The 22,239-nt window shown below is 39.7% G+C and overlaps 1 protein-coding gene across 1 annotated transcript in view; it reads right to left on the bottom strand.

The window, feature by feature from the left end:
- Nucleotides 1-3,018: 3,018 nt before the first annotated feature.
- Nucleotides 3,019-22,239, bottom strand: part of ptprdb (protein tyrosine phosphatase receptor type Db) — a 227,288-nt gene continuing 208,067 nt past the window's right edge. Inside the window, exons 33-42 of the mRNA XM_088004866.1 lie at nucleotides 22,003-22,178; nucleotides 18,529-18,648; nucleotides 17,755-17,909; nucleotides 16,032-16,317; nucleotides 13,530-13,708; nucleotides 13,324-13,450; nucleotides 8,792-8,917; nucleotides 8,535-8,689; nucleotides 7,563-7,698; nucleotides 3,019-7,463 (exon numbers count right to left, since the gene is read on the bottom strand). Coding sequence (XP_087860992.1) covers nucleotides 7,395-7,463; nucleotides 7,563-7,698; nucleotides 8,535-8,689; nucleotides 8,792-8,917; nucleotides 13,324-13,450; nucleotides 13,530-13,708; nucleotides 16,032-16,317; nucleotides 17,755-17,909; nucleotides 18,529-18,648; nucleotides 22,003-22,178 — 1,529 coding nt within the window. The 3' untranslated portion in view covers nucleotides 3,019-7,394. The remainder of the gene's footprint in view (nucleotides 7,464-7,562; nucleotides 7,699-8,534; nucleotides 8,690-8,791; nucleotides 8,918-13,323; nucleotides 13,451-13,529; nucleotides 13,709-16,031; nucleotides 16,318-17,754; nucleotides 17,910-18,528; nucleotides 18,649-22,002; nucleotides 22,179-22,239) is intronic.

Genomic DNA, 22,239 nt, shown 5'->3' with positions numbered 1-22,239 from the left:
AAGCCAGATCTTATTTTCCATGTTTTCAAGTCTTTATTAAATTATGTTTTTATAACAGCTGATGATAAAATAACTTCTGAGATTAACATTTTCAATACATTAATTTAGGCTTAATAAAAGCTCGTTTAAAACCTACTTAAAGATTAATTTCAAAATATTATCTTCAAACATGACAAGGGTCATTGTAATGCACATTCAAGTTTACTGAATATGACTGCCTGACCTGAACTTGAAGCTGAGACACATTAGTTTAGCTAGATGTTTTTCTTTGAAGTTGGACTGAAGACTCTCCCTCTGCAGCTCTGCGGAGTCACCGGGAGCCATTTTGCTGTAATTTAACAATAAAAAGTCAAACATAAGTGAGCATTAGTTTCAGCTCTCCACCACAGCCCGAATCTGTTTCCTAATGTGGATTTAACGAGACTGAAAGAACTGCAGGACTTGAGGCCCTGTGAGGCAGGAATGCTCATTAAACTTCCCAACATCAAGTCAAATGCTGGATAGTAAACTCTGAAATAACAAGAAAGAGTGAAAATGGGGGGATATAATTAGCTTTTCGAAGGCATTTTACGACTAGCAAAGGGGGAAAAAATTCAAAATAACGAAAGAGAGTAAAGCATGAAGCTGTGCAGTGTGTTTGGATTAAGCTCTCTCATCTGAGTTGCTGTTATATGGTTTTGTTTTATTGTTTCCTGGTTGGTGATAATGCGTTCGTTCAAGGACATAAACTGAGTGGCATCCTGCATGATACCTTTAAAAGAAAGTCTGCCGTTCGAAAGCTCGCCTTAATTCATCCAATATTTACAGTTTCAGCATAAGAAAATACATTTTAACAAGGTTCGCGTCACTCAATAAACAGCCTGTTAAAATACATCTGGCAACCTTCTTGTAAAGTTTTGGTCGTCCTTGACGTATTTGGATTTCGTTGTAAATTAGAGCTTTGAGATGAGTGCTTTTGCATGTTATGAATTTCAGCTTTGGAAAGGAGATGTCAAGTGAGAAACAAAATAAATAAATAGTTAATAGACTTTTCTGCAGGAAGACTCTCTGTAGTATTGAGATAGATTGTCATTAAACTTGGGGACATCGTTTTGTGACCAGAAAGTCACAGTAAACTTTTCCACAAAGCTATATTTACACTTTACCAAAACATAAAGTGGATGTCTTTCTTTTTTTACTCATTTGCTAAAAAACAACTAAGTATCTTGACAGATTCTGTCAAGATACTTAGGTGATTAAAATCTAATTTTAATCATCTTAAAATTAGATTTTATGACCTTGAGCACAACACCATAACTTTGCATTTGAATGCCAAAATAAGCAGCAAAAGGAAAGACTATTTTTGTGTTTTGACCCCGTTTTTAAAACAGTAGTTTTCTATTTAACATGTCCCCTGTTCTATTTCCCACAAGTTTTTAAGGAAACCAAAGACAGGCAAAAAAAGAAGTGAAAAAAGAAATAAAAACAGAAACTAATTAATTAAAGAAAATAAGATAGGAAATAAAATGGAAAATGAAATAATAGTGATAATGTTAATTGAATATGTTGCACTGTATAATCAAATAAATTGGGAAAGTTATGTTTTTGGATGCAATATTATTATTTTTTTACTTATTGCCAATTATAATAGGCTCTATCCTTCATATAACAAAGACAGCAGCTTTGGTTTTCCTACTCCCCCCCCCCCCCCCACATTTCCAAAGACTTATTTTGTGTCGCAGTATGAACCTTTCACAAGGTTGTTGTTTAAAGGAAAAGATCAGAAATTCTTCTCGTCAGCATATCACGAACACCGACATCTGAGACTCCACTGTGAATTTTTCATGACTCTGTTTTCGCTTGGCGCGTTGTAAAGTGAAATGAGCTACAAATATGCCTGGAAACTTGGTGCTGGAGTGAAAATAATCAGGAGCTCAAATAAGAGGTTGCTATTATAGGCACAAAACCTATTCTCTGACCATATTCTCAGGGTTCTGATCGCTAACTCTCCTGTGTTTGCGCTTTCAGCGTTTTGCTAACTGGCCTTAATCATAATGTCCTACAATTCAAGAAAAATAAAGCTTAAACAAACTTATTACTCACAGGAAAATCTCCACTATTTTGGGGGGTGCTTTCATCATAAACTTGAACTTGCTCTTTTCGCAGCACACTGAAAATCCGAAATACAACAATTGAGCTCACAGATTAGGCTATGCTGTTTATTTTTATTTTTTTTTATCCACAAAGTTTCAAAGTTATATCCACAGAGGCTCAAATGCACAGTTGAAGCTAAATATTCTTATACACTGTGTGAGAAGGCAACTGTTTTTTTCCTCACTGTCTGACTTACAGTAACTAAATTATTTGTGTTTTGTAAATATCAGAACAATGAGTGGGAAGTCAATTCTCCATACACTATAAGATTAAAAATAGATGTATTAAAACAAGTGTAATCCTAGATGATGATGTCTTGACTTTGCAAACATCTGATTTCTTAAGTCTTATAATCTAAGTGACAGAGTTCTCACAAACTGGAGGGAAATAAAAACGTCTGTGTCACATTCCTGTAATCTTTTTTGTTGTTGACCAAGAAAAAAGTGGTGGTATGGAATCAAGACTTCAAATTAAAATTGCAGCTCTCATCACCAACAAGCTGGAGACATATTTTATGGTCAGAATAAAAAAACAACAAAAAAACAAACCTGAGCAACAAATTCACTTAAATCAGTATCAAAAATAACATGACATTCTTACCGGTTATCACTGGACCAATATCTAAAATGCTTCAAAAGTCAAAATGTTAGGAAATGTTCCAATTGTTATAATATTTTATGACATTGCACTTGTATTTAGAAGAATATGAAGATTTGTTCTGCAGGATCATTTTTCACCTCCAACTTTCCCAATTTTTCCGGAACATATCTCGACCCTACATAACGAGCTCTGCAGCTGTCAAACTGACCGTAATACGAATTTCCCCAAAATTTGCTTTTTAAAATTGTCACGTTGCTGCTAAAACAAAAATCACACCAACACCAATCATTTCACTTGAGTTTATTTGTAACAAATGAAACCTGTGTCCATCTGGGACACAGGTTTCATACAGACTGTGTCCCAGTTCCATACAGACTGGGTTTTTGTGTTTTCCACACGCTCTGAGAACCAACATAGGAAAATAAAAAAAGCACTTGTTGACTCAGAGCCCGTAACAAAATGAAAAAAAAAAATAAAAAAATGTTTTACATGTACAGACCAATTGGTGGCAACTGACCCAAGCAACACATCGTACGTTCATTTTATACAATTTATAAACTTCAGTTTTATCCATCTACATGACACATTTGAAGGAACGGGGGGAGGGAAGGGGTATTTAGAACAAGCTTTTAGTGAAACTTCTTGTTTGTGGGATAACAAATCCACAAAGTGGCGTATTGCACAATACAGCTGTGCCGTAAAACCGTGATTTCAGGTGCAACTTTGATATCACTCTCTATATCTCATAAATGTCTCTTTAACTTTATCTCTCCGTTTAGCTATGCATCTCAATTACTCTGTGTTTTGTGTTATTTACATATACACAACCGTGTGAGCATTACACAATCCACTTTAAAGAGTTCAAGTAAGTCTCCTTTTGGGGCGCGGGGGGGGGGAGGATGCGTAGCGGGAGGGGCTGTTAGAGATCTTAGTAGTGCATAGTACAAAGAGAGAAAGTGCAAGTCTTCCCTTAAGCGGCGTGACCAATAGGGGGCATCTCAGAAGTGGTACCATGCATATGAAATAATAATAATAATAAAAAAAGACAACAGGGTCACCGCTAGATGGTGGAAAACTTTTGACCGTCTCTTGTGCGGTCAAGCGTTGATGGAGATATATATATATAAAAAAAAAAAATGTGACTACATCTGTTCTGTGTTGGTAGCACCTGAACTTCTCTTTGCCTTCGTCATGATCGGATAAAAACACAGAAATGGGGGACGGAAGTGTGGATTGAGGGACACAGATGAGGAGGCTGACTGACTTCAGGTGGTTTCAGGTGGGTTACATAGGTGAGCTACGATGGTGTCGATTTTGTTCTTACTGACAGAGAGCTCCTCTGTTGTTCATCTTGTTGTAGATAACTGCATAGCTGAGCAATTCTTGCTTGGCGGAGCCGTTGTGCGGCCAAAGCGTTCTGTCAGGCAAACCGAACTCTCCCTGCGAAGAGTTGTGTACGCTGCCTTGCAGAAGTATTCGTACTCCTTACAGATGTTCACATTTTGTCGCAGCACCACCACAAACCTTGATGTATTTTATGCTGTAGACCAACAATGCATAATTGTGAAGTGGAAGAAAAATGATACGCGACTTTCATTTTTAACAGTTCTAAAAAGTGCATGCATATGTATATTCAACTGCCATTACACTGATACTTGAATCCACTGCTACTCACTGCCACCAGAAGTAACCAAGTTTAAATAAAGTCCATATGTGTGTAATTTAATCTCAGAATGACTACAGTGAAGGCGAAAGAGATTCATCAGAGAACGTCGGAGAACAAACATCATCATGAAGACCAAGAATCATAGCAGACAGGTCAGGTAGAAAGAGGAGACGTTTAAAAAAAAGTTATGTCCCAAGCGTAGAACATCTCCAATCTATGACTGAAACCTAAAGTGATGGCTGTCTTCCCAAGGAGAGTACTAAACAGACACGGTGGGAGAATCTCTTGATGGAACAATTATTAGCTGTCCACAAGTTTGACTTTTATAGAAATGTGGCGAGAAGAGGAGAACAGTAGAGAAAAAGCTTGTTTCATCTTTGGAAATTAGTAAAAATGCAAAAAAAGAGATGAGATTAATATGTCATGTAGTGCTAACACTGCACATCGTTTTGAATGCTCTATCCCGACTGTGAATCAAGGCGGCGGCAGGGTCATGCTGAGGGAATAAATCTAAATGAGAATCTCTATCATACCTGAAATAAAAGTTTACAATTCCTCTCCATTCAGTCTCACAGAGCTCGAGCTATTTTTGCAAACGAGAATGGGAAAATATTTTAGTCCCTTGATGTACCAAGCTGCTAGAGATCAAAAGCTCAAAGTCGCAACCACAGAAAAAGTTGATTTACAGAAGCTGAAAACAAATACAATGCACACTTTTCAGATTTTTATTTGCAAAAAAAAAAAGAAAAAGTAAACTGTGTGATTTTCTTTCCACTTCACAAATGCGCACGACTTACACATTAAAAGCCTAAGGACATACACTGAGATTTGCGGGTTACAATGTGACGATTTAAAAAACCTTAACGGAGGGAATACCTTTGCAAAGAGCTGCACATAAAACTCTTGCAAGCAACAGCTTAGACTTCATTTTGCCTAAATGATCATTTAATCCAGATAAAACTTCTGTAACTGAGTCGTAAAAAATAACTCATTGAATAAAAAAGAGCAATGGTGAAGCAGCTGCTGGGTTCGAAGCAAAGACCATCCAACCCACATGGAACCTTCAGTTTGACATTTTCACGACCCAAAAAACTGAACATACAAAAAACAAAATAAAAAACACTTTCACATACCGGAACAAAAATCATGAACACAAACACTCAGATCACATACACACGAGCATACGTACATAAAATATATACACACCCACAAAAAAAAAAAAAAAAAAAAAAAAAAAAATCATTTAAAGTAACTTTATCAAAATAGGCGTGTAATATAAGGCACTATAAATCTAAAATCAAAAATACTCAATAGATGCTGTTTGAAATGTGACTTTGATCATTTCATTCGCTTCGACGTGACCTCCGGAGTTGTGACGCTCTGTCCGGACACACTGAACCAAATCGAGTGTAAAACATCTTGTATCTGGAGTAAACGACACACCTTTTTATCAACATCATCCTCATCATGGCGTATAACTGCAGTTAAGTGACTCGACACAAAAATATATAATACATCTACTTATTGCACACTGAATCAGACAGAGAGAAAAGTCTAAGGTGAGCATTCCAGTGAGAAATTTGCCCCCTTCCCCCCAAAAACCCAGACCCCCCTGCATCCTTTTCTCGCTCTCTGGTAAAGAAATCTCTGTGAAAGCTTATTTGGACACATAAATAGTTGATTTCTCCCCTCCCCGTCGTGTCTTGCCTGCTGTACATGCTTTCTGCACTTTTTGTGATTTAGGTGGCTTCAAATGAGCAAAAACGCACAACTCGGTGGGACTTTCCGCGTCCTCACGTCTCCTTGCTCTGCTAGGCAAGACAGGCATGTGCTGAGATATTAAGCCGCTGAGCGTGAGTGTTTTCACAAAGATAGGAGGTGGAGAGTACGTGACAGTGACACTCGAAGGTGGCGTTTGTCACCAAACGGTGAACATCCTCCACGCTGGATTTGATTGTACGCTTTAAAAAACATGGCAACAGCTTTCATACCTTGTTTTTTGTAGACGGTGGGGACAAAAATGCTAAAAAAAAAAAAAAAAAGAAAAAACAATAACAGAATGTGCCATTTTGTTTTTTAAAAAAACTAAATAGTCATATCTTTCTAAAAAACTAAATTAATGTTTTGCTTTGCTGTTTAAACCTCTCTTCCCTTATTTGAAATGGTGAAGCGTAATAAGGTTGAACTGGTGGTGCTTATTACTGTAGAAATGTCCTCTTTTCATTCGCAGGAAACAAAAGTCTGTTTCCAACATGATCCAGAACCAAAGAAAAAACAAAAAAAAGAAAAGGAAAGAAAAATACTCCTTGGTGCTCCTTTTTAAAGTACGTGTTTTTTGTCTTTTTAAAACTGTGTGCTCTGTGTCCTCAGTTCTTTCTGTTGGCAATTCTCCGGTGCGTATAAGCCCAGGAGGATTCCATCGGGTGGATGCGCAGACTTTAACCTGGCGCTCCTCGTGATAGAAAAAAATTCCAACTTTTTCCCGCCGCTTGGTCCTGTTTGTTTTTTTTTTTTTCAGTTTAGTGATGCTACACTGGTGGTGGACGAGGTGAGAGTTCCACACCGAAAACAACACAAAGCAATCTGGGTGCTCACAGAAGCACTGGAACCAAAACGTATTCATCATCATCATCATCATCATAAAAAAAAATCTATATTTAATATTTTGTTTTGGAGCAGTGGTTGAAGCTGCTTCTTCAGACTGACCCACAGGTGTGTTTGTGTTTGGACTGGGTGGAGGGGCAGAGAGAGGGCGACACGGGTCTCCCACCCTCGCCCCCCGGGGGTCGAGCAGGATCGCTATGGCTCAGTTAGAAGTGCTGTTTCTGGGAACGGGGGGGATAAGCCGGTGGTCCGCCGCCCCCGTTTAGACTCTGTAGGTGGTGGCGAAATCTTCACGCACACATTCCAGCCAAGTGCGTGTATTCAGGTTGTGTGTGACACTACAAAAAGGGAGCAGTCGGCTGAATGGGGCGAGACTAGACAGCAACTGTGTTTATGTTGCATAGTGATCGAAGCTTCCCAGGTACTCGAGACTGGCCCGGTAGCAGAACTGGTACTGATCCTGGTGGGAGGGGAAAAGAAAACATGGATTAAGAATGAAACATAATAAAGATGTATTGATGTTTTTTTTTTTATGTCAAATTAGATATTATAATCTCACCTCTGTTTGAACGGTGGCAGGTCTCTGTGTGCGCAGCATCTTGACCGTCTGGAAGATGTCCACCACCCCTTCGTACCTCATCCTCTCCAAGACGATGCTCAGGGTGATGAACACACCGGTCCTCCCGACTCCAGCGCTGTTGGAAGATGGGGAACCAGTTAGATATGAATTTTTGTAGAAATGGTTTCTATTTTATCAGTCAGTAAGCTTTAAAGAGAACTAGACTGGATGTTCCTCTTAAATCATTGTGGTTCAAGGTAGCAAATCGCTTTTTCAAATAAGGGACACTTACTTTTAATTTCAAACAGTTGATAAAATTTTTTTTTTTTACATACAATGTAAAATATTTAACTTGCTTTTCACAATATGATTTTTAATATTTCTTTTTTTTTTACATGAAATGGGATTACCAACATTATTTAGATTTACTAAATACTAAAAGGATGTATGAAGAAGTTTCCATTTCTTTATGTTACTTCCGGACATTTCTTTAGCATTGTATGACTTGGGTAACTCGTTTTGGGTATTTCGCTCTAATTTTGGAATATTGCTCCTAATAGAATGAATGTAACTGAGTCATGCTTGTAGGCTGTGTTGTTTGCACACATCTTCCCAGTTCTGATCAACTAATTTGACAGAATGCTTGAAGTGATTGTATATCAAAAGACATTTTTGTGTCAAGCTCTAAAGTCCTGGGTGACGTATTGAGATGTTGCGTCAATATTTAACAGATTGTCTTTCCCTACGATGCCATCTATTTTGTGAACTGCACCAATCCCTCGTGCGGCAAACGATCACCCTTTATGTCTTTCACATCTGGTATTTCCAGGCTTCCAAGTTTCTCCATTTTCCTCCAAATGCCACGGTGTGCATTGTTGGCCATTTCTTATGCTTAGAAATATGTAGGACTAGACAAATATTTCAACAGGGACTTGAGGTACAAATAAAAACAACAAGAAAAAACACTCCTACCTGCAGTGCACAGTAATTGGCCCATCCTGACCAAACTGTTCTTTAGTTTTGTGAACTTGGCCAATAAAATCAATGAATCCTTCTCCCGATTTTGGCACTCCTTGTTCTGGCCAATCGGTAAACTGGAACTGACGAACCGTCCTTGATTGGCCGTCCTGAATGAAGAAGGTAAGTGGTTTGAGGGGGTTTTCTTGTCTTTGTGCATAAATCAAAACACTACACCAGCACGAATGCATAGAAGAAAAAAGAAGACTCACTCGGGCATCAGTCACTTTGAACTCTCGGAGGATGTACTGAGGCATGTTATATTCAGCCATGGGATCAACCACAAAGTACTGGTACCTGGCTGATCTCTCTGCTGGCCAGTACTGGTGACACTTCTCCTGCAGAGAACAACGCAAATCACTATCTTCAGATCGCCACATCAAGTTTCAGGGTGTCACTTTAAAAGCATAACAACTTTGGACTTTTTATCATGAGCAAATCTCAATTGTACAGTGCTGTGCAAAAGTGCTCAGAGCTCTGCAACTTTTTCCACATTTTTGATAAGTCCAGTATTTGAGAGTCGGTGTCCTGCAACCTTCAAAAATGTCTCTGCTTCAACAAACCTGAATTAAGTAATGAGGTCCATTAGCAGAACTTCAGTAAACGCTAATGAGCAAATTGGGCTATTTGACTCAGTTGTGTTACACCGGGACATTGATTAAGCACATGGCCTTTGTCACCTCTGCATTACAACAAACTAAGTATTTTGCTGTCATTGCTTGTGATAGACCGAAAAGTGGTGCATAATTGAGCATAATACCAACAAAGGAAAATCTGAATTTGTATTTTGCTGTCTGAGTCAATACTTTACAGAAGCAACTTTTGCTGTAATAACAAATCCAGTCAATCAAGTCTTTTGGGACACGTTTAACAGCTTTGCAGATTTAAAGACTCCTTTTTTTTTTCTTACCCATTGTTCATAACAAAATAGCTCAAGCTTAGTCAAATCAGAGCGTGAAGAGCCACTTTCAAGTCTCCCCAGATATTCTCTGTTGGATTTAGGGCTGGACACTTCTAATACATTCACACTGCATGTGTGTGAATGTGTTGTTTTATGGTTCTTAACCTCCTGGAAGATGAACCTCTATGTGTCCTTTTATATTTCTCATGATTGCGCTGTAATTAGCTCCACCCATTTTCTCCTCATCTCCAACCAGTTTCCATTTCCCTGCTGAAGGAAAGCCTCCTGACAGCATGATGGTGTCTCAGTAGGTTTAGGGCACATGTGTCAAACTCAAGGCCCGCGGGCCACATGTGGCCCGCCATGTCATTTTATGTGGCCCCCGCAGCATTTTATAGGCCGACATTGACTTACAATAGGTTTTGAGCACGAATTGACTACAAACTACATCTACATTTTTCTCGTAGTGACAAAAACCACCCCAATAACTTTTAATAAATTAAATTAAGCGACTTCACTTAAATTAGCATCACTGGGGTCTGAATGCACTTCCTCCTGGTTCCCATCTGCAGAAAAATCTGCGCTAATTCATCAGTCAGTTGGATCTGTCTGATCCAAACAGATCAACTGAACTCTGTGAGTGTTTTACCCTGTGCGGTCCGGTGTGTGCTTTTACCAGGATTGATTATTTATTTATTTATTTTGCGTGGTTTTGCTTCTCCGAAACGGACAGATGTTTCGTCTGCAGCTCCTCCAGAATTCCGCTCTCCTGGGTAACTTGCACCAAGAAGGCTCCATTTGTTAAATCCGCTGGATGAGTTACTTCCTGCGGTTTCTACGTCTTCGCAGCGTCCGTAGTGGTTGAGCTGCGGACTGCGCATGTTACAGTCTAATTAACTTTTGCATCGTCATTTATTTCCTCAAGATAAACTACCGGTTCGTCAAATGGATTAACACAACATTGCATTCTCTTTAGTTTTCTCTGGTCTGTAATGGAGACTTGAATTTAACGCGTCATTTCAACCAAAGGTTTGTAATGCGCTTCCTAACAATTTTTTATTTGTAAGTATTGATTTTATTTTTTAGCCAAACCTCTGTCTCTGCTAATGACATAGTCAATACATTTTTTGATCCCAGGCTTAGTTTATGGACTGAACAGACAGAAACAGTTACCATTACACATTTTGAACTGTTGCTTTTATTTTTGAACCATTTTTTTAATTGTAAAATGTTGATTTTATTTTTGAACCATTTTTTATTTTAAGGTGTTGATTTTATTGTAAAGTGTTGATTTTTATTTTTGAACCATTTTTTAAAGTGTTGATTTTATTTTTGAACCATTTTTTATTTTGAAGTGTTGATTTTATTTTTGAACCATTTTTTTAATTGTAAAGTGTTGATGTTATTATTGAAACCTTATTTATTTTGAAGTGTTGATTTTATTTTTGAACCCTTATTTATTTTGAAGTGTTGATTTTATTTTTGAACCCTTATTTAGAAGTGTTGATTGTCTGAAAGACCTTACACATGAATTGCCCCATGTGGGGTTTGAACCGATGACCTCAGCATTACCAGCACGGTGCTCTAACCTGCTGAGCTAACTCACCTACCTTACAAATTGTTGAGTTTCCATGGATTTAAGAAGAACTTACATGATCTTACCACAATGAAGATTTGATAAAAGTGCTTATATTCTAATGTTTTTCAAAACAACATACATAATATTTTATTTTCCAGAGATTTTGTATTTTGAAGTGTTGATATTATGTTTGAACCATTTTTAATTTTCAAGTGATTGTATTTCAGAGATTTTTTTTATTTAATATCTTAATTTTATTTTTGAATCATCTTTTATTTGTAAGTATTGATTTTATTTTTTAGCCATTTAACCAATTCTCTGTAGAACCATTTGTCTCTGCTAATGACATCTTTAATAAATTTTTTTGATCCCAGGCTTAGTTTATGGACTGTAATGTGAAATTGGGCACAATTATAAGTCTGACAGTTTGTTCACCAAGTTACTGTGCTTCCTGAGAGGATCTGTGGTATAAGGATTTGACTTTGTTCCATGCCCATCGTTGACATTAGTCTCTAACAAAATGTGGATCATCTACCAGGAACACTGCAAAGAGCATGAGTTTCTGTAGTGTAGTGGTTATCACATTGGCTTTACATGCAAAAGGTCTCTGGTTCGAAACCAGACAGAAACAGATTTTGCATGTTCTACTCATCACAGGTGTTTACTAAAGGTCAACAAGGGTTCTGTGGTGTCATGGTCTGTACTCTAAATCCAGGCATCTGAATGCAAGCCTCAGTTGAAATTTTCATGCGTTGCATCTCACATCATCAACTTTGGAACCTCAAACCGAAACAAAGGAGAGAAGTTCAGTTCCTGTAGTGTAGTGGTTATCACGTTGGCTTTACATGCAAAAGGTCTCTGGTTCGAAACCAGACAGAAACAGATTTTGCATGTTCTACTCATCACAGGTGTTTACTAAAGGGCAACAAGGGTTCTGTGGTGTCATGGTCTGTACTCTGAATCCAGGCATCTGAGTGCAAGCCTCAGTTGAAATTTTCATGCGCTGCATCTAACATCATCAACTTTGGAACCTCAAACTGAAACAAAGCAGAGAAGTTCAGTTCCTGTAGTGTAGTGGTTATCATGTTTGCTTTACACACAAAAGGTCTCTGGTTCAAAACCAGACAAACGGTTTTTGTAGGTTATGCATCTTTTGGGGTGCAGTGAGACAACAAGAGCCTTCCTCTTTTGTGATGGTTCAATTGCCAATCGACTTCAATGTAGGCTTCTTTGAAATTGAAGCTACTTTACTTCAATTACCAATTGGCAGTTCTATGGCGTAATGCACGTGTCAAACTCAAGGCCCGCCAGCCGCATGTGGCCCCCCCAGCATTTTATAGGCCAATGATTGACTTAAAATAGGTTTTGAGCACGAATTGACTACAAACTACATTTCAACCAAAGGTTTGTAATGCGCTTCCTAACCAGACGCTCCAAAGCGTCCGGTCCATAACTCTTCAACACGCTGTCAGAAAGACGCATTTAGTTCAGAGACCATGAGATGATATTCAGAAAGGATTTTTTTAATTAATTGATTTCAGTTGCCTCTGAGACTAAATCTTTGCATAAAGTCTATAATGTCTGCCCATGTAACTTGTTTTTATTATTTGTTTGCTTACCTTTAAACACTGATTTAAATATTGTAATTTTTAAACTGAGCAGTAATTTTACATCCATGGAAACTCAAATGTAATATTTAAAACTTCAATACATAAAATCAGTTATTTAACAATATGAGGTGGTGTTTAATTTATTTTTAACATTTTTTTTATACATTTATGCTAGAGGTGCCCAAGTCTAGTTTTCCAGAGCTACCATCTGCAACTTTAAATGGTTCCTTCTCTAACACACCTGGACCATTGACTCATTATAAGCCTCTACAGAACTGAATGAGGGAAGTCAACCTTTTGTCTGGGGTGTGTTTTAGCAGGGATGCACTCCTGATTTGTACCGTCAATGTGGCCCGTTGAGGGTGGCCAATATGCTGAAGTGGCCCTCTGTGAAATTGAGTGTGACTCCCCTGGTTTAGGGTGTTTAGGGTGATGTGTGGTGTTACTTTGCTACCACACAGAGATTTGTATGTGGAGCAAAAAGGTTCAATTATGGTTTCATCTGATGCTTTGTGGCAAACTACACATGTAACTTCTTTCAACTTTCTGCCATAAGGAACAGATTTACAGAGGATATGACTAATAGTTGTCCATTTTATGGTTGTGGCATAAAAAAAAAAAAACTTCCACTATGCATGTTAGTCTTTGACGTACCCGTCCCATTTCTCTCAGTTTGGTCAGCATGACAACTATAGTGGAGTTGTGTTCCCACAGCATTCTCCAGTAGTCCTCTGTGGTCTCAGCCAGGGGGCCCTGGGTTGCTATGTAGGCCCGTTGTTGCCTGCAAACAAAAGCGCATGATGTGTAGCGCACCCTTCAAATTGCTGTTGAAAAGCAACCGCAATTTCAAGCATACCCACCTGTATCCATCAATGAAGCTGGCGTTGATGTAGTCGGACCCTTCCACCCCTCTGATTGGCTGCAGACACACGCGCGTCGTCTCATAGGGCATAATGTTCACCAGTCGGTTCTTGAACTTGTTGCATGGCAGATTGGCACTCACAAACCGAGACGTATGGGCCTTGGCACTGGCCAGACGCTGGAAGCAAACACAACATCCATTATATTACATCATTGCAAAATTACACCCTTTTGATAACGTTTCAAAATAAGAGTCTACGAAGTAACGCTGTGGGTCAACTGAAGGGGGAAAAAAGTGAAAACAAATTCAAGAAGCGTATTGAAATGGATTCAACACAAGGTCTGGACATCCTCTGGCGACCTGCATAAGTAAAACAGGAAGATTGGTTAAACCAGGCAGGCCTCAGGATATTTAGCCAGACATCTTAAATTGAATAAACAAAGCGGGGGCAACTCCAAGGGATCGGGGCAGCGGTTCAGGAATGGAAAGGGGCGAATATAATGAGACGAATAAGAGGAGAAAATCAAGAGTTGGGGTGCAGGAAACCACAAGGCCCCACACTGTCTCAGCTCACATATGTGAACCACACATGAACTAGCACCGGAAGGGGGAAAAAAAAGTAGAAAAATAAAAGAAAAGACCCTCACCCTAAGGAAGAAAAATAAAGACAAAGTCTTTTTTTTTTCTTCCTTCTTTTTTTTAAAATCAAACCATGATTTTATGTAAGTACATGTGCAGACACGGGGAATACTCCCCTGACTCTCGGCTATTGGATGACATGGCTTTTAAATGGGAGACAGAACAACAGAAAAACGGGCTGAGGGAGAAACCGCAGACGCTGGCGGAACAATGGGGTCCGGTTAAGTGAGCGGCTGCGAAAGAACCAGCTCTACCTTGTTTTCTCACAGACGAATTGAGACAGAAAATCCGCCCCCCTGACCACAGCTCCACCAGTCATCCGGCTACGGCAACGAACCGGCTTTCCAGCATCAACAGCAGTAACTCTTCACGCCGCCTGCGCTGACTTTGATTCTGTTTTATCAGCAAACAAACACGACGTCTTTACCACCCCATTTGAGACATGCCAATATCGGCTTCGAAAATGTTGAACAAGGAGAAAACAGAAAAAAAAACAAAACAAAAAAAAAATACGCCGCCTTAAACGTGGAGCCGCGAAACCGCATTTGTTGATTTTCTCACACACATGCTTCAGCTTTTCTTTGATTTTTATGCGTTTGGATGCGACACCCATCATCCATGAGAAATCCCCGGCGCTTTGTAGTGTTTTTCTAGTGGTGGGCGCTTCAGATGGAAACCCGCGACGTCCCGTGGGTGTTCCACCAAGATGAAACGCAACGAAAGAGACGATCCTGGCATTTTGGTTCCTATTCGCTGTCTTTTGGAAGGAGACCACTGCTATTAAGAGGGGAATGCTGGGCCATTTCATGGAAGGAGACTATGCGGCGTTGCTTTATGTTGACTTTGCCCTCTGAGCGTTTGAGCAGACTTAAAAATGTTTCCTGGAAAAATCTGAACCACCTGCTTTTGCTTTATGTATACCTGAGAAAGCCAGATCAGTTAAGCCTTCAGAGATCTTATCAGATGAAGTGGATATCAGAGTAAAAAAGTTAAAAGAGTAAAACAGCTTCAGAGCAACTCTTTTCTGCTGGTGTTTTCTGTGTTTAAACCAGCTCCATAAGTCAGCAAAAGTTCTTTTGTAAACTTTTTTACTCAAAGTTTACAAAAGTACAACTTTGTGTAAAGAACAAAAAAAAAACATGTTTCAGAGGCACCATCCTCTCTGGTAGCAGCAGATATTTCAAGCCTCACAAGGAAGAGCTGCAAACCAGCAGCCGCCTTGAGCTTCAACCTTAATTCATGTAGCAACGTCTTTAAGGTGAACTGAAATGAAAAGAACTAGTAAAAACTAATAAGACAGGAAAGAGGCTTAGAGGTTAACGGTCAAAACATTCCTATGGAGAACGAATCCTGCCAAAAGTATCAATAAATATAGAAAAAAATAAATAAATGGCTTGATTTGCATCCCCCCAAAAAAGAAAAAGAGTGACACAGAGTGACAAATTATCATTTTCAATAGTATGAATTTAACATTCATCCATTCACACTGCTATTTAACTTCTCATTTTATTTCCAGTCTTTTTGCTTTACCAAGTTTAATTTTTTATTTCATTATTTATTTTTTTCCATTTTCTATCTTAATACAATTTTATATACAATTTATTAAGTTATTTAATTTTTCTCATTTGTTAATGTTCCTAACTTATTTTTTTATACACACTTTTTTTCTTATTATACTTTTGGTGGTTGATTTTCCCAAACATTTAAGGTGATTTTTGCAGATTCTTTATAGGTTGCTTCTACCAAAGCTAGTACATGTCATGTTTGTTTTATTTGTTGTATAAAACAAACACATCTAATAAATCAAACAAATCATCTTACATCTAATAAATTCTTCGGTGGTGCACATATTTGTCCTTACCTTGAACTCCACCTCCATGCCAGTGACGTTCTCTCCCGGCTCAATTTGTGTCAGCCTCTGGATGTAGGAGTACAGATTTCTGGCGGGGACCTCGGTGTTCCCGCACGTCACGGCCTCCAGCAAAGCATCGTGGATGAAGATGTACTGGTCTTCCGTCTGGACCATGTAGTTCCTCTGAGAGCGCATCAGCGTGACGTGGCCGTAAATGTCGACAGTCTTCTCGTGCTTGATGCGCTCTGTCATGCCGTCGATGACGATGAAGCAGCCGGTTCGGCCCACACCGGCGCTACAACGATAATAAATAAATAAACGAATAAATGGGCCGACAGATGGTGATGTGATTGTCTCACCTAGGTTGGATGAGACCAATGTAAGCACTAAATCTGAGCTTGGAAAGCTCCGGTATTTGGCGCCTAAATGAAGCAAAACACGGCAACGACGCCAACTGGCGACAGTACCAACAAGGCATGTAAAAAAATCGAAATCAGCAGTGAGTCAGCATCATAATCATATCACCCCCATCGACATATAATCCAGAAATTTAATACATTTAGCTGCCGACCCAAACACTTCACGTTTCTGCTGCGCTGGTACCTAAACGGCGAGACGACCTGACTGAGCAGGTTTCTGCAAGCGAATACAGAACCCTTTATATGATTACATTAATATTACTCTGCATGTGCGTGTTGTCCAGGTGGAATGAGATCAGGCCCGTCGAGGCCGGTTGAAGTGTTAAGGCCCATCATGATGGAGTCTTGCCGAGATAATTAAATTTGACTGATAATCCTGCTGGATACTCCATCTGACTGCGACAGAAGATTAGGAAGAGCTCCTCTCCTGGCAGCCTCCTGCCCTCATTCATCCCCCTGCCTCTTTATCTTCACCCTAAGTACCCGTCCAAAACTCAAACGCCAGCACCGCCACTTTTTCACACTCACATTCTTGCTTTTTTTTTTTTACACTCCATTTTCTCCCCATCTCCGTGATTCTTTAATTCATCATTTTCATTCACTGCGTCCAGGATTTCGCTTCACCTTCTCTCCCATTCTGCACAAATCTCCCCCTCTAACATCCACTCCCCTTGGTACCACTTTCTCTCAATCATTGTGTCCGATCCCCCCTCCCTTTCTTCCTCCACGTCCATACTCCACTAATTCCTCCTCCTGAGAGCTTCTGCTCCATATTTTCCCCACTCAGCTCTATCTTTTCTTTTCCTCCCCTCTCTCGCTCGCTCTCTCTCGCTCACTGGTAAAAGCAAATAGCTGTTTCTTTCCAACTCTGGAGCTCGACACTGTGCCGTGACAGTAATGACACGTTTTCAGAATCTTCTTCCATCCAGCAAATGAGCCTCCCGCTGCTTAGACAGCAACTCATTTAAATGTAAACTTACGAACCCGGCTTCTCCGGCAGCATGAATGGCCAATTTTCAACACTGGAAAGTAATCATGGGAAATGTTTGAGATGGTGAATTTTGTTAAGAAAGGAATCCGGGAGCCTAAGCCAGTCATGGTGGTCTGGGGTTTGCATATTGGCAGGTAATTCCAGGCTGTCTAAAAAGTTTTAAACAAGTGTTCTCCAACTCTGGCTGATTTTCATAAACTAAAACCCCAAACTGCCCCCTCAAAAACATCTTGAGGATCGAGTTCGTTTTCCTTTTGCATTCACTGAATAGGCATAAACGCACCTCCGTGGCTGATGAGACATCATAGAAAATCAGACACACCTGCAATGCACAATCATTGGTCCAGCGTCTGGGGGGTTGCAGGCTTTGACCCGGCGAAGGAAGGCCAGGAACGGGGTGGGATGTTCGGGGACCCCGTGGTCTGGCCAGGCTGTGAACTGGAAGTGACGAACCTCACGCTTCTCATTAGAGCCGCTCTGCAGGAGCAGAGAGGGCAGATCAAACACCGATTGAGATACAGCTATTCTTTTAATAAATTATTTTAAAATCATCAAGATAAAAAAAAAAATGTTATCCTCCTGAAAATTTAAATGTAGAAAAAATATTTACAAATTACTTGAAAAAAGTAAGTTCAGAGAAATTTATTGCGTTGAACCTTTAGTCTATTTTTGTATAAAGATTTTCTTTTCTTATCTTTTTTTGATAGATGCCTGTGTTCATAGTTAACAGTTATTTCTAGATCTGAGCATCTTTGCTGGATTACTTTAGGGTTTGAGAAACAAACAAAACTGCCTGAACAATGTCATGCAGTTACCAAATGTATTACATGGTAAATCATTTCAACAATTTCAGCAATCTAAAAACTCACCCATTTCTAATTACCATCTCAAAAATGTCTGAAATCAGAGTTGCCGAGACTTCAATGTGTTAATTTTGATCAGTTGATCAAATAATTTATTTTACATTAAAAAAAATAAATAAATAATTTGGAATCATCTGAAATCAGTATTGGCAGTGTTGAGGAGCATCTCTCTTCAAAAAATATCACGTGGACACTTGATTTTGAAAAAGAGGCATTGCTGTTTCGCATGCTACCTTGTAAAGTGCGAAGGTCCTCATAGAGTAGGTGGCCAGCTCCACTGTGTCCAGCAGAGTGACCTGGATGAGACCGTAGGTCTCTGTGCCACGTGTTGGCCAGTACTGATCACATTTCACCTACAAAGGAGAAGACGAGGACTTGTGAGATGCAGAGCTTGTTTATTTCACATGTGCACATTTCTGCAGAAAAAACACCGAAGAGGGCACAAGTGCGAAAAGAAGTGAAAAAAAGAGAGGACAGTGATGAAGTAGATCAGTTTGAGATTTTAAATAATTCAGACAGATATATGCACACAGAACCAGATGAGTGTGGCGGCAGAAGGGTTTTAGTGAGCGTGTGCAGCGAACAGTGACAGCGAGAGGAAGAAAGTAGAGAGAAAATGGCCACCCGCTGACGAATCCTCCAACGGAACCACTTATTGGTTGTAAAAATGCCCGGGACGAGACTTGGCTATGCGTGTTCCCCTCCGCTCCATCACAAATACCTACAGAGGAATCTCATGGCATGCCACAACCACCAAAGCACCTGGAATTTCTTGGTCTAGGGCGGTCATATTTGTAGTTCTGCAACTCGGCTTCAGAAACTAAAGAGAAGGGAAGAAAAGAAAATCCCAGAGGAGATAAAATAGGTTGGTGGGGGCTTGGGGAGGGAGGGGGGGCGGCAGTGGGCCTTGGCAGAACCAGGCCAAACCAAACGTTATGTGCTGATCCCTCCAGTCCTCACATCAAAGACGGCTCAGTTTGCTCTGCATTCCACTGCTCCAAACTGAGGATTATGCTTTTTGGCCTGGGATGTTCAGGCTGTAATTACAGCTTTCCAACTGTTGTTTTCCCACCAGACCTTGAGACACTGCAGGGACACAAATGGTTGTACACGTAGGGGGGGCTGAGAGCGCTGCCAGCGAATAAAGAGGGCAGAATAAAAAAGGAAACTGGTGTGACGACTATATTAACCATAGATTTATGGCCCAGCAGCGAGACTGTGGCTTGATTTGCTCTAGGAGGAAGGGCTCTGGCAAGATTCCCACGGTGGAACCATCTGTGATCATCTTTATACTTAATGGGTAAATACAAGACTGCGTAACGTTGAAAGGTGTTAGTAAGATCAAATGGTTTTCTCAAATGAGCAGCTCGCTACTCAGACATATACAGCCGTCCAGGGCTGGGAAGAAAGGAAAGAGGCAAATATGTCCTAATTAAAAGATGTCCATCCAGGACCTTGACAACACAGATAAAAAAATAAAATAAAAAAAAATCTTCATTAATCTTTAGCCTCAGATGTTAACTAGGATTTTATGTAATGACTGATGAGCTACTCTTCTTTTTAGTGGTGGGAGACAAAAAAGAAAAAGTGTTGTGATCATGCAAACTGTACACATTCATGTGCACTGTCTCTGACCTACAGTGGATGTAGTAAAACCCGTTTCAGAACATGTTGTGTTTTGGTAAATGAGTCTGCATTATCACTTAATACAGCCGAGAAAACAAACCAAACAGGGGGAACAGGGAGGTAAAGGGAATAAGGGTGCATTAAAAAAAGGGAGGATTAGAAAAGGAGTGAAAGAGAGATCTTGCCTTAGAGAAGAAATAAGAGGGCATCTGAGGGTCAGAGAGACACAACAGAGACAGTTGGAAAAGGTTGAAACGGAAACAGAGTTTTAACACAAAGCATAGGTTAGTAGGAGAAGAAGCACAGACGGGGAGAAAGGATCGTTTTCTGAAAAGGACTCTGGACATAATTGGTTAGCACTTAATCATGATTCATACCTCGAGCCATTCTTGTTCATTTTACTTTTACATGACATTCTCATTATACTGGTTTTTCACTCAAGCGCACATTCAGTTAACAGCAAAATGCCTCAGAACCAAAAGACTTTCTAATTCATCACCGGCCGCAGTTTAGCTGCGTCTGTAATCCCCTTTCGGCCTTGCTCACCAACATATTCTGTTCTGCTCTATTCTGTTCTGATCCACTGCATGTGGCCTTGTGCTGCTCGCTGCTTTAAGCAAAGCAAAATGATTTAAAACTAATGATTATGCGCAGAGCCTTGGAAACGTGTTCGTACCCTTTTAACTCTAGTCATAATAGAAGTACAAGTTTTAATGTAATACATATAGACTGAAGGGGGATGAAAAGGATACATGACTGACACTGAATTTCAAACAAACAGCCAAAAAAATGTGGAACTGCCCTTAATACTTTTGTAGACGCACCCTTTGCTTAAAATTCAGGTGCAAGTCTTTTGGGGTTTGTCTGTACCACCTTTGCACAATCAAACATTTTAAATAAATTCCTCATGTACAGAAACACATGCTCAAATCAAACTGGGTTGAGAGCATTTGAAAGACAGAGTTTTCAAGTCTTGCCACAGATTCTCAGAAGCTTTTAGATTTAGACTTTAACTAGGACATTTTCTAAAATTCCATTTTAGCCTTTATTGTGTGACTGAGCTCATTTTCCCGCTGAAAAGGGAGACTCAGCTCAACTCCTGGCTCTTTTGCTGCCTCTCTCAGGTTGTCATTCAGGATTTTCCTGTATTTTAGCTCCGTTCATCTCCGTTTACCTTGTCAGTTCCTGTCAATGACCAGGATCCCCACAGCATGATGCGTTTTACATATAGGCCTAAAAGTTAAGTTTCAGTCTCGTCTGACCAAAGAAATGCTTTTTTTTTTTTTTTAAATATGTTTAGCCTTACCCAGGCTCTTCACAGTTTGCCACAAGCAGAACTTCAGCAGAACTTCACAGTCATGGTTTTCTTTTAACAACAGTTTTCTTCTTAGCTCTCTTTGATGAGGGCAAATCTTTGTAACAAAAGAATAACAACTCTGCTGTCCACAACTCGTGACTTCTGAATTGGTTCTGCAGGATTTCTTCAGGGGTATCAGATTGAGGAGGCATGAATACAAATGTGTGCCACATTTTCCAGCTTTTTACTTGTCATTTTCTTTATCATTTTCTTTCCACTTCACATGCATGTGAAGTGGAAAGCAATATTTTGTTGATCTTTCTAATTGATAAGAAAACACCCAAAAACCTAATGAAGTACGTTTGATTGCCTACTAGTCTATGACACACCCCGTCTCTATATGCAGTGAGAAAACCTATGCACTAACTTTATAAATCTGTCAACTTGCAGATGCAACTTGTTAGTATGTGACAATCTAATAATTTAAATTATTTTATGTGACTTTATAAAGTTCCTTCATGATAAACCTTTTTTTCTTCTTAGTCTGCTACAGTTGACTCTGAGTCGCTTCCAGTGCCACAATTAATCATTCTAGACATACAATCTAATGTCTTATTCACTTTATTTAATGGGCTTTAAGCAGTTAACTACACTTCCACAGTGTGTGAGCTTCCTTGACCTTTGTATTTTCCACTAGTGGTAAACCCGAGTATGTTGAATTGTCGTTATTCTACCGTGTTATGGCTGTCTCGTACTCCAGCGTAATTACACCGCATCGTCTCACCCGTGACTTCTCCTCCAGCTTGGTCATCATGACGATGTTGGCTGTGTGCTGCTCCCAGACCATCCTCCAGAAATCCCCAAAGGTCTCCGGAAGAGGGCCTTGAGTGGCTATGTAGGCATTTTGACGGCGGTAGCCATCAATGTAGTTCGCATTAATATAGTCACTGCCAGGGACACCTGGACAACGAGAACACAAAGGAAATCATCAGGAGACTGGGGAATTAAGGGAAAGACCCAT

Source organism: Poecilia mexicana, unplaced genomic scaffold (genome assembly GCF_051168715.1).
Source record: "Poecilia mexicana isolate PSO_F unplaced genomic scaffold, ASM5116871v1 scaffold_1, whole genome shotgun sequence".
Taxonomy (NCBI): domain Eukaryota; kingdom Metazoa; phylum Chordata; class Actinopteri; order Cyprinodontiformes; family Poeciliidae; genus Poecilia; species Poecilia mexicana.
The sequence above is the reverse complement of the archived record's forward strand: the minus strand, read 5'-3'. Positions and strand labels throughout refer to the sequence as shown.